This window comes from Falco punctatus (genome assembly GCF_963210335.1).
Source record: "Falco punctatus genome assembly, chromosome: 19".
Taxonomy (NCBI): Eukaryota; Metazoa; Chordata; class Aves; order Falconiformes; family Falconidae; genus Falco; species Falco punctatus.
The window spans coordinates 4,248,456-4,260,794 of NC_137599.1; the positions used below are offsets into that span (position 1 = coordinate 4,248,456).

Consider the following 12,339-nt stretch of genomic DNA (forward strand, 5'->3'; position numbering starts at 1 on the left):
TGTGTTCGCCCACCGCCCTGCAGCAGACACATGCGCTCTTTTTTCCAGGCGTCATCTTCCCCATGCAAAACTCTTGCAGCCCACGACTGCAGCACGCCAACCTTTTCACATGGCGGGGGTGAAAGATAGTGCCTCCCCTCCTCGCTCCTACATCCCGTGCTGGGCAGAGGGCTTCTCCGGGCTTGGTGCTACCCACACTCATCACACCGGTTCCCTGATGACGCTTGCTTTTCCCTCCTGTCTTCTGCCCTTTCCTCCTTGGCTCTGCAGAGTTTTTTGTTTTGGTTTTTTTTTGGTGTTAAATACCAATTTTGGAGCTAAGAAGCAGCTAAGAGGCCCTGTCTGGGCATCAGGGCAGCATCTCACTTCAGCCCTAACGCTAATCATGATGCCCTGCTATGGCAACATGCATCTTGGAGGGATAGCAGCTGCTTTCGTTACGTACCACCTGCAGCAACGATAGGTATCCCAAGCCCACGTTGTCGAAATTGACCTTGACGTTGACCCATCTGACCTCGTTGCTGTAGAGGAGGGCCATGCAGTCGCTCTTGTTGTTCACCGCGCTGATGTCAAAGAGCTCCCCCGTGGTGGTGTTGACGCATCGGTAGTACTTCCCCGCAAAGAGGTTCACCCCCATGATGCTGAATATCAGCCAGAAGATGAGACAGACCAGCAGGACGTTCATGATGGAGGGGATGGCACCCAGCAAGGCGTTCACCACCACCTGCAGGGGGAGAAAAGACCTTAGAGGACCTGGCTAGGGAACCAGGCTAGTAATCATGCGGACCTTCACGTCCCTGTGCCCCAGCCCCACCAAATGGGCTCAGAGTGGACCAAAGGTGCCTTAGCATCGATCCCACTGATCTGGAGCCCCCTGTAAACCAACTGGGATGGGTCCCTGATGTGGGTGACTGCTGAACAGTGCTACGTTGCATGTCTGTGTCAGAGCCAGCAGCACACGGGGAAGGCACCTACCCTCATGCCTTCAAATCTGGACAGGGCACGCAGCGGTCTCAGAGCCCTCAGTGTCCGCAGGGACTTGATGGCTCCCAGCTCAGAGTATCCCAGCCAGTTTGCTGTCAGGCTGATAATGGAAACCTGGAAAAGCAGCCCAAGGGATTAACAACGTCTCAGATGGAAACACAACTGAACCACATCCCTGCAGCTCCTGCCCTTCCCTCTCTCACCAGCTCTCTTGCAGGCTGGTGGTCATTGTCTTGTCTTGGGACACAGGGACTGGAATCCAGTCTTTGGGTCCCTGGTGACCGGCCAGCCTGGAGGATGTCCCTGCCTTTTGAGTATGAGGGTGAAGGTGACGGGGGATGCAGAAGTACGGCACAGGAGGAATGGCCTGCTCTGTCACAGAACATTTGGAAGACCCTATGTCCCTTCATGTCTCTGCTGGGGTCTGGTAGAACAGCATGGGCTTGTTCTTGCCTTAAGTGTAAACCAGAAAGGGTCTGAAAGGGTTTCTGCAACCAGGGGAAGAAATGGCCCCTCCTGTGGAGAACATTATTTTAAACAATGGTCTAACCCCTCGTTCCACAGCCACCCCGTTGTCCTTTAACAATATGGGTTCATTTCCAACAGCCTGCCACAATCCCCTAGTGCTCCCAAATCCCTTGGCTGACTATAGCTCTAGAGGTGCTCATCAGACAACACTCACATCAACGATGAGGAAATCCAGCCAGCACCATGCGTTGGTGAAGTACACCTTGAAGCCATAGGCCACCCACTTGAGCAACATCTCAATGACGAAGATGTATGAGAAGACCTTATCAGCATACTCCAGGATGGTGCGTATCACCTTTCGTTGTTCAATGTAGATGTCCTCAAAAGCCTGGAAGAGGTGTGGAGCTACGTGACAGTCATTCTTCCATTAGACCCACTGCATGGCTCAGCACAGCCATGTCCACGCCTGTGTTGTCCCCGCTTTCCCAGGGCTTGGGGCAGCTTGGAAAGTTGGGAGCTAACCATGGGTGGCATTTACTGATGCGCCTGATCCAACCTGGGGTCTAACTGTTGTTTGCAAGTTCTTGTTGGCTACGTAGAGTGGTGTTTGTCCCGAAGCAAAGCTTCACTGAAGCAAATGTCCAACTGCACCAAATTCCCACCAGTCTGAGCACAAGGCAAAAGCCAGGACACCAACCTGCACCTTTGGATGCCTTGGTAGATTTGCAAATGCTCTTAGGAGTCCGAGTTACTGCTCTGTCTGCGTGGCATGTAAAATATAAGCAATCAGAGGTACAGGCATGGTGGCCAGGTGTTGCACAGCTGTTTTAGCACAGCTTTCGATTCCGGCACTAGCTGCAACCTCAGACATCCCTAAACTGCACTTCAGCGCGTGATACAGACGTGTTGTAAAGTATGTCTGACAACTAGTTCAGTCCCTCTCTTCCTCTTCCTTCTCCTTTTACCTCCAGATTTGCAGAGGCACTGGCCTCCCCGTTAGCTCTGTGTACTTAAAAGGTGCAGCTGAGTTACACCCAGCAAAAATAAATACTCCGAGAGGATCAATAGGCTGACAAACAGCTTTCTAACGAGGCTGATTTAAATGGACGCCCAGGTTCTAAGAGGGTGCACTGTCCCTGGGAGCGCTGAACAGCAAAACAACAACCATGAGTTATGTGTAAAGCACCTCCTGACAGTTGCTTGTGGAGGCAGAGGAATGAGGAACCGTCCCCTTAAAGCTGAAGAGATGGTGCAGATGGTTCACGGCTGACATTAAGAGCAGGACTGTAGGCGGTTGCATCTCCTTGAGCCCATGGACCACAGCCCCTGATGGATGCTGGGGAGGGTGTTTAGATCCCCTTGCAAGGCTGTACATTGGGCAGACCTGAGCCAAATGAGGTTTTAAATCCAACATCTGCCCACAGCTGTATTATTTTGCACAGGAGACAACCAGGTGATGCCCAGAGCCTCCAGTGCTGCTGCCTGGGCCCTGCCCACATTTCTGGGCTCCCACCAAGCTGGGGAGCTGCTGCAGAGCAAACGGGACAGGGCGAAAAGTGGGACCTACCAGCGCCCCGCTGCTGAGGAGGATCATGAAGACGATGAAGGTCTCAAACCAGTCATGCTCCACAATTCGGAAGCAGGTTTTTCGGATGTTCCACCATACCCTCCCTCTCTCACTGGTGATGTCCACATAGAGGCAGGGAAATCTCTTTACGCAGCCTGGGGATGGGACAAAGAGCCGTGGGTTACCTCCTGGCCAGGGTGTTCCCACCAATGAGACACTATTCATAGTTTTATCATCATTTTAAGCCTTCCCAGGTGGAGGCTGGAGCAGGCTCTTGCTGGGCTTGGGGGTGGACCCATAGGGACCACCTCCATGGTGGTACAGGAGAATTTGGAGTTTGGGCTGAGCTTAGTGAGCCTGGGGGTTGTTACGCTGCAAGAAGGGGTTGGCAATGGCCCTTCCATATCCACCTCCCTCTCTCCACAGGGTCTCCTGCCCTGCTTGGTCCCTCACCCTCGGTGAAGCACTCCTCGGGCTCGTTGCTCTCCTCAGCCTCTTCAGCTACCTCCTCCTCCTCTGGGAGCGGGGGCTTGTAATCCACAGTGCTGCACAGGGACGATGCGTTGTCGCTGGAGAGGGGATTCTGCAAAGGGAGAGGAGGATTCAGGCTTGGCTGCCCTGCAGGAGGGATGCCTCTGGGCTCAGGATGCCTCTGGGCATCCTCCAGCTGCTCCTGCCCCCAGAGAGACTGGGCAGTACTGGGGGAGCTGGTTGGTGGGACCCTGCTTGCTTTGAAGCTGCTCTGACTCCCTCTCCTATGGAAACACAGCCCAGAGTGAAGCTGCTGAATTGTCCAGGGCCACAAACCTTGGAGGACTGTTGGACACCTCAGCTTGCACAAGTTTTGCTTTTCACCCAGGTTCAGAGGAGCAAGAGGTCCCCTGACCCCAACCTTCCTCCCAAGACAGCAAGTCCATCTCCCACCCGCTTGTACCATCATCTCAGGATGATTTTCTCCTCTCCTCCTCCCCCTCCCCTGCATGCCCCCCTGCAAGAAACTCTCTGCCAAACACCCTTTGGTACTATGAGACCTGCAGAAACCTAGGCAGCCACCACAGCACTCCTCTCAAATCCTGCTGGCTCAGCTCGTGCCTAAGGGCTTTTAGGCTGAGGTTCACCCAAGTTCAAAACCTGCATCCCAAATATCTCTCACCAGCTCTGTCCTGCTCCACAGCTCAGCTTGGCTGGCTTCCCAGACACCACTCAGCAAGGCCCAGAGGGGCTGATAACAAGAGAAAACCTTGGCAAGCCCCTGGGATGATTTTTTTTTCCTCCATTTTTTTTCCTTTGGCTTTCTGAGAAGACCTTCTGCAGCACTTGAGGAAAGAGCAGATCCCCAGACCTGCCTGCCCTGCCTGGGAGCAGCTTGCAACCAGATGGGTATCTCCAATGCAGGATGGTGTTGGCTTGTATGGGAAGGAGATAATCCTTCCCCAAGGCTGCTAGGGCTTTCAGTAGTGCAAAAAGGAGCTGCTCCATCCTCCAGCAAGCCAGGGGAGACCCCCTGGGGCTACCTGAGGCACTGCCATCGCCTGGTCCTTCAGGGGCCACGGCCACACCTCTATGAGAAGCCATGGCTTTGGGGGACCCGTGCAGCCAGGCTCTTGCATCCTGGGGATGAGCAGGACGTTGCCTTGAGGAGCAGGACACGGCAGGAGAGGTGGCACGACCTGTCAGCTGGTGGCTCTGCAGGAGCCACGGGGCCACCCTCCGTCAGGGCTGGGGCAGGGGGAGGAGGGGCAGGGGGATTAGGAGGCCTCGGCAGGGAGCCAGGCAAGCTGTGACCCCAGGGAAGGACACACTGAAACCATCTGCCTGCAGGACAAGTCTTGCAAAGGCACGAAGTGGGGACAAACCAGCGCAGCCACCCCAGAGGTGGGGAGCGAGGTGCCCAGGAGGCGCTTGGCAGACTCGGGTAACCCAGGAGCTCTGTGTGCTGGTGCTCAGGGCAGGTCCTTTGGGATGGGGACGGGGATAACCCTGTGGTCCCACTGCATGGTCCCTCAAACCCCCTCCCTGAGAGCTCCCGCGCCCCTCCCTGCCCCATGCCTGCACCCAGCAGGTTCACGGGGGCAAATTCCATCACATGCACCTCCAGCCTGGCTGGGTGTTCCCACCCAAACCCAGGGCTTCCCCTGCCCTTGCTGGTGCTGAGCACTGCCATTCAGGTGCTGCGCACCCAGACTCACCCTGCCACCCCCATCATTCACAGCGCTTGACAATAGTCCTGTGACGCACCATACCCCAGAGCATCTCAGGAGACATCCCCCTGCCCAGCAGGATGGGAATTCGAGGCAAAAAGCCCCCCAGGAAAGCCCTGAACCACAGCACCAACGCTGCGCAGCCACACACCCACACCGCTGTTCCTGTCACCTCCTCGCTGCTCTGCGGTGCAGAAGATAAATCTACAGGATGCAAAAATTACTCAAGGGGGGCAGCCGCTTTGCTGCCGTCATCCTGCCACTATCATTTCACCATGAAAAATATCTTTGCCTCAGAAAGGAGCCGCTCTGGAAGGGGGAGAGCATTTATCAGCATTTTCTGAGCAGCCCACCCAGAGAACCCCCCCCCAGTCCGCAGCCGTCAGGGTGCCCGTGTCATGGGTGCGAGGCGGTGTGCCGGGCTTTGGCTCCATCTGGAGCTAATCCACGGCATACGAGCACACCCAGCTAGGAGCAATCCGTCCCGAGAACCAGCTCAGGGCTCCCACCAATTAACACCTGATTTCTAATTATCATTTCACATGCTGACTGCCAGCCTGTCGCTCACCCTGCCTGTTCGGGCAAGGGCTGGGTTGTTCACGCACACCCCTGGCTTGCACCTTGGTCAGTGTTTGACTGAAAGTCGCCGCCAAAACCAGTAGCGACGATGGGGTGGCCTGGCATTTAGTGGTTGAAAAATGCTGTTTGCCCCCTGCGTATGCTGAGCAGCCAGGGGTGGCTCTCAAAATACAACAGGGCAGTGGGGCGGGTGCTGCTAGATGTCAGCTGGACACAGTCCCCAAAACCCTGAGCCACACTGGGACATGTCCAATAGCTGCACACCGAGGTTTTCCCCCAGCTGCCGGGAAATATATCACAGTGGTGGGAAACTGAGGTCCGGGGGGACCCCACAGACCAGACTGGATGTGTCCCGCTGCAGTGGCCAGGTTGCCATTAGCATCACCTCTGTGCGGCGCAACTGCACAGCCAGTGTGCTATGGCATGGCCTGGGGGTACCGGAGGTTAGGGCTACGGGACTGGATTTGTAGCAGGAAAAATTGCAGGAAAAACGCCAGGCACTCAGCACCACTTGTGATTGCGCCTAAGCTGCACCACACACTGCCTGCTGCCCCAGCACACCGCCCGAGTGGGGCTAGCTGGGACAGAGCTGCCCAGAGGCTCCTCAGCTCCTGGGCAGAGGGGCCACCGACAGTCGTGATAAACCCCCGGGTCAGAACTGTTACGCTATTCCTCAGACTGATGCAGTTGCTCCCCTCCACCGCAGCACCCCCACTGCCGCGCGTTCCCCCAGGACCTCAGCACGACCCCGTTGCCAGCAGTGGTTTCCCACCAGACTACCACCCTCCTTTCTCTGTCCGCTCAGGGTCTTTCTGAGTAGTTTTTCTTGCATCTCCCTGCCATCCTCCCGGAGCACCAAGGTGATCAGCGTCCCACGAGTGCTGACCGTCCTCTCTGGGCCGCGACGCAGCGATGCCGACATCAGCTGTCTCGCCAGCTTTGGATCCAAAATTCAGCACTCCACTTTCACTTGTGCTAAGCTCCTCCATCTGGTTTCATACCCTTCCCAACGATGCTTTTCTGAGGCATTAGCAGTGGATCTAATGTTAGTGCTATCAGCAGATTTCCTGGCATCAAATTCCTCTTGCAAAACTTTAACCCCAAACTGAGCGCTTCAACCCTTGCGCCGAGCCTGTGGTGCAGTGGGTCCCTCTGGTATTAGCCATAACCCCACAGCCCAGCCCAAAATGGGCCAAACCCTGCTGGGACACCCCCATCCCCCACCAGCTTATACTGGGAAATGCCAGGTTGAAACCCTCCAAGTTTGGCCGGTACCACATATTGTGGAAAAGCTAAAAGTAATCCAAATCATCAAAAGCATCGTTCTTTGGGCAGCACAACAAGAATGGGTCAGTCCTGGGTTTTGGGTTGAAATCCTTCCACCCACTTTTCTTACCTTGGTGTCTTCGGTGTCAGACTGGGTGCTGGTCTCCTCGTAGAGGTCAGACTCCTCCGAGGCGATGGGGACTTGCACTGTCAGGTTGGGGTTGTTAATGAAATTCATGTGGTCCAGTTCATCCATGAAAAAATGCTCTTTGCCAGTGACTCCGTCCAGGTACTCCGACTTGGGCTCCTGGCCAGTGTCCACGTGGTTTAGCACAGAGTTGTCCCTCTTATTGGGCTCTTGCTCTTCCTCCGGGGCCACCTTTTTCCCCTTCCACAGCCTGTGGAGCAGCGTGATGACAGAGGTCTTTACAAAGTCGATCCCGTTGGTGATCCTGCCAATAGCGATCTGCAAATTGTTCATCTCTCCGTCGTCGTCAGACGCCGCCAGGCTGTCGGCACTGAAGGAGCTCAGCAGCAAAGCCAAGAACAGGTTCAGCACCTGGAGGGGACAAAAGCAAATACCAGCACCGACATCCAGCACCAACACCATCCCCGCAGGCTGGAGCGGCAGGGACTGGTCATGGCTGTGAAGAAGACCCCTTCATTGAGCGTGTCATGGGATTCTGTCCTCCTGTCAACCAGCTCTGGGGACTGCAGAGATGCCAGCCCTATCTCCTGGAGGGCATGGACATGGTGCTCTCATGCCTCCCTGGGCTCCGATGCCCTCAGTGTCACCCCCAGCTGCCTGGGTCCTGCTGATCCATGTGCAAGTGATACCAGCCATTACTTCAGCCCCTCTCAAACCACCTCCCCTGTGGGTCCACCAGCGTGTCCCCCGCTTCACTCTCTTGGAGCTCTTGGCCTGGCTGAGCATCCCACAGGGATGCAACTCGGCTCTCCCTTTTCTTCCCAGGGAAAAACCTCCTACTTATTGCCCTCCTGGCTGTAGCTTTTCCTCTCCTCTTTGCTAGCTCTGGTAGCCCAGACACCCAGCAAGCTCCTGAAGGTCCCCAGTGCCCCAGAGCCATGTATAAGCCTGAGCCACACCTGCACCCTCATCCCTCTCTAGCAGAGACTGCTCTGCTCCACAGAAGGGGGTATTTCATCTCAGCACAAGTCAGCCCATGGGGTATAAATGCTCTATCTAGCTCCAAGCACCGGTTCTCCCCTGCTTCCCCTAGATCTCTACTGCTTCACCATGCCCATAATGTGTCCGGACCCCACCACAGCCTGGCCTGGCAGGGCTGGACTCGCTGCATGCCAGAAACCCGGAGTAGCTCATGAGGAGCAGGATGGGCTCTGCGCGGGGTACGGGAGCCCTGGCAGCACCCAGACATGTGCTTGCTGCACGGGGCGGCCGATGGGCCGAGCCCACAGCTGTTGATGTTTGTGCCTTTTTGTGCCAGCACTATCTGAGAAGGGAATTAGCTGCTATTCAAGGTCACTGCTGTTTTCACATGGCTCATACCATATGACTTAAATCGCATCTTTAAATAAATCCCTACTATCCCACCAGTTTAATGCTTACGTTAAGTACCAATTACAGCTAATAGGTGCTGTTGGCTCTGACTTTTTTGGATGGGAGTCCATTAGCCTGTCACCCGACGGACTTCCTCCCTTTTCCCTTAATAACCCCAAAGGAAGTGCTCTGAGTGTCATTAACAGCAAAGGACGCCCAGCCGTCGCCTGACTGCTCTGCAGGGGAAGCGGGGAGAAACACACACCTCCTGCAGCCGGGATGCTTGGGAGGCTGTGCGGGACAGGCTCCAGGATTCAGAAATACCTGAGACATGGCCAGGAGAGCCTGGCAGAGAGGACGAAAGGGGCAGAGATGGCTCTGGAGGTGGTCGTGTGCCACGTTTCTCTACTTAGCTTTAAATGAACCCTGTGCCACAGCACAGAGCACAGCAGGAGCTGCAAAGCATGCCCTGAAAGTTGGGGTGCCATCTCCGGGAGGGCTACACCTCCAGGAGAGCTGCCTCTGACCCCACCAGCTGAAAATCGTGCTGCCCCCATGTCTTCTCCAGGAGTCTCCTGGAGGGGTGGATGGGCTGTCCTACTCCAAAAACTGGCTCCAGAAGAGAAAAAGTTTCCAGAGCCCATTTTGGGGAGAGCCTCAGCTGCCATTCCAGTCTCTAAGCCCCTGCACTCCCTGCAGACTGTTCTGGAGATGCTCCCGCTGCTTCTGGCTGATTTTCAGCCTGGTTCAGCATCGCAATTCAAATGAACAGGTTGTCCCCCGAAAGGCAGCCTCCTTTCGAAAGGCTGTTGCCGCCTGCCTGCTGGGTGATGGGCAACCTGGGTGAACATCTCGAGGCAATGCATGCACTGTGCCTGCCCTGCACAGCCCCCAGGACACCCCAGGGTGAGCTCTGCAGCCAGCATGGCTCTCCATACTGCTATGGGAGCTAGTTCACAGCCCCCCAAAACCTGGTATGAGCCAGGGAACCCAAGCAGCACCCAAATCCCAACTCGCTGCCCTCGAAGCGGGATGCTCCCAGCTGCCCTGCCCCTGACCCGAGCCATGGGGTGGTCTGGGTTTCTCCCCGGGGGCTGCTTTCCCCCCTCTGGAGGGCTGTGCCAGCCTGGGGCTGGAGCAGGCATGGTGGTGGGGAGGTGTCAGCAGCTCCCCGGGTAGATAGTTTTTCAAAGTAAATTCCAAAGGGCTTACACAACCCCGGCAAGTAATAGGAGCGATTCTGCAAGCTGCCGCACTTCCCTCCCCTGCCTTGCTCCTTAAGAAGGGAGAGCAGGGCCCATGCTGGCTGGAAAACAAGCTTCAAAGCCGCCAGCAAGAGGGTTACCAAGTTTAGAAAGGATTTCATGCTCGCTTGGAACTTGCAAACCCGCAGCGCAGGCAGCAAGCAGCTTGGGTTAGTGGGGAGGGCAACGGGCAGCGATGGAGGGTGATGGTGACCAGGACCTGGGGGAAGGACCCCCTCTGCTGCAGAGGGGTTGTGCATTGCCAGGATGCCACCTGCACCACCATGAGGATTGGGGATGCTGGGGATCTGCAAAAGCCTTCCCCGGGGGGGGGGGGGGGGGGGGGGGGGGGGATCTGCTCCCAAAAGCAGCCAGGAGCAAACTGTCAGCCCTGGGGTGAGCTGAATGTAACCCTGCCTCCATCCCCCATTGCAGGACAGTGGGCAATAGGGGAGGAAAGCCTGAAAAGCCATATGGAGAAGAAAGGGCAGCTTAAAGATGAGCTCTCTCTTGTCCCAGAGTTGCTCCTGCATCTGCCTAAAGCCTGTCGTTAAGTTCTCCATGCCTTGGTGCCCCCTTCTATTCCTCATCTCATTTCAGCTGAAGGTCCCTCAGAAACTGCTTCTTTCCCTGCTTTACATGGAACTGAGCACACAGCGCATCCCACCGGGCCTGCAGGAGGGAGGTCGAGCCCTTTGCTCCTGCACAGCTCCAACACAACCATGCCTACAGGCGTAGCCCTGTAGATGGGCTGAGCTGGACAATGTTGGCCAGAGAGCGAGGGGCAGAGGCGTCCCCACCCCACAATACCCTCTGTCCTTGCCCCCCACCTTTCCCTGAAGGACCACCCCAGCTCCAAGACTAACCACGAGGTTCCCGATGACCATGACCATCATGAAGACGATAAGGCACATGGTCTGGCCAGCCACCTCCATGCAGTCCCACATGGTCTCGATCCACTCCCCGCAGAGGATGCGGAAGACGATGAGGAAGGAGTGGAAGAAATCGTTCATGTGCCAGCGGGGCAGCGTGCAGTCGATGGAGATCTTGCACACACACTCTATGTAGCTCTTCCCAAAGAGCTGCATCCCCACCACAGCGAAGATGAAGACGATGATGGCCAGCACCAGCGTGAGGTTCCCCAGGGCACCCACTGAGTTGCCGATGATCTTGATGAGCATGTTGAGGGTGGGCCAGGACTTGGCAAGCTTGAAAACCCTCAGCTATGAGGAACAAGGAGACAAGGCATTGATTTGCCTGGGGCTTCCATTGCCACAAAGTGTCAGCAAGGCTGCGAAGCTGGGCTTAGACTTTCGTGTGGCAGTTTGATTTAGGCAAGAGGGGTTAAACACCCAACTGTTTTGCAAAGAGCACAGACTTTCTTAAATCTTTAGCTCGACTGTCAATGTTATCTTTAACAGGGGACAAGTTGGTGACTGCCATAAAGGAGGCTGAACGAGCCATTTCTCCACCCTGGTGGCAATTGCATCCAAGACCCCCAGGCACGCCTCGTCCCCGCGGCACATACCAAGCGGAAGGAGCGGAGCACAGAGAGCCCTTGCACGTTGGCCAAGCCCAGCTCCACCAGGCTCAGGGTGACGATGATGCTGTCGAAGATGTTCCAGCCCTGCTGGAAATACTCGTAGGGGTCCAGAGCAATGAGCTTCAGGACCATCTCCCCCGTGAAGATCCCTGTAAAGACCTGTGGGAAACAGCACCCTGTCACTTTGCTTGCAAGACAGTGCTGAGCCTTGCTGCGGGGTGGGTGGCACCTTTTTTGGTGTATTCCCGAAGTATTTAATTCCATTAGGTGCAGTCCTAGTTGGGAACAAGCTCCCCAGCTGCCGCCCAGTGTGGCTTGTGAAGCCAGGCTGGGAGTACTGGTGACTGACTGCTTCTGGAGAGACACGAAAGTGTCATGTTGGCAGGTGGAAATTAAAAATAAAAGTTTCATTGGCAAAGGGACCCCCTTTGAACGACTGCTGAATCACAGAGATTCCCAGCACTGGGAACTGGGCTGCTACTGGGATTCCCCTGCCCCTCCCAGAGCCCTGCGAAAGCTGATCCAGCTTTTACACGTGATTCTTTTCCTGGGACTACAGCGGCGCTGTGCATTATCGCGTTGCTCCGGAGCGGGATCAGCAATGTGACAATTAGCATCCTCGATGCAATTTCATGACACGGCATGTGCAGAGGGGGCCCAGTGACAAATTTTGCCCTGGATGTGGATCGCGTTGGGATGCACAGGTCCGTGGGAGGGGAGGCTGCAGGGAGAGTTCTCCACCGGCATCCCAGGGAATGTTCCCTGACATGCCCCTTTGCACGCCAGCCCACAAATGTCCCCTTTTCTGCTCCTGCCAGCTGATCCCTGCTCTTTTCCTTCACAGCCTAACCATTTTCTGCCTGCAGCGAGACAGGCAGCAGGCACCGCAGCTTTCATCTCAGGCACAGACACGCGATGTGGCGGGGGGGCTGTGGCTCAGTGAGAGCTGCTTCTCCTGCTCCCATCCC

At 56.0% G+C, this 12,339-nt stretch overlaps 1 protein-coding gene across 3 annotated transcripts in view; it reads right to left on the reverse strand.

Annotated features, from left to right (window-relative positions):
* The window catches only part of SCN4A (sodium voltage-gated channel alpha subunit 4), a 46,651-nt gene that overhangs the window by 9,398 nt on the left and 24,914 nt on the right, over positions 1-12,339 (reverse strand). For all 3 annotated transcript variants that reach the window (XM_080369451.1, XM_080369450.1, XM_080369452.1), the window contains 8 exons: positions 11,357-11,530; positions 10,695-11,051; positions 7,196-7,624; positions 3,473-3,602; positions 3,020-3,174; positions 1,667-1,840; positions 976-1,098; positions 446-724 (listed from right to left, as the gene is read on the reverse strand). In XM_080369451.1, coding sequence (XP_080225577.1) covers positions 446-724; positions 976-1,098; positions 1,667-1,840; positions 3,020-3,174; positions 3,473-3,602; positions 7,196-7,624; positions 10,695-11,051; positions 11,357-11,530 — 1,821 coding nt within the window. The remainder of the gene's footprint in view (positions 1-445; positions 725-975; positions 1,099-1,666; positions 1,841-3,019; positions 3,175-3,472; positions 3,603-7,195; positions 7,625-10,694; positions 11,052-11,356; positions 11,531-12,339) is intronic.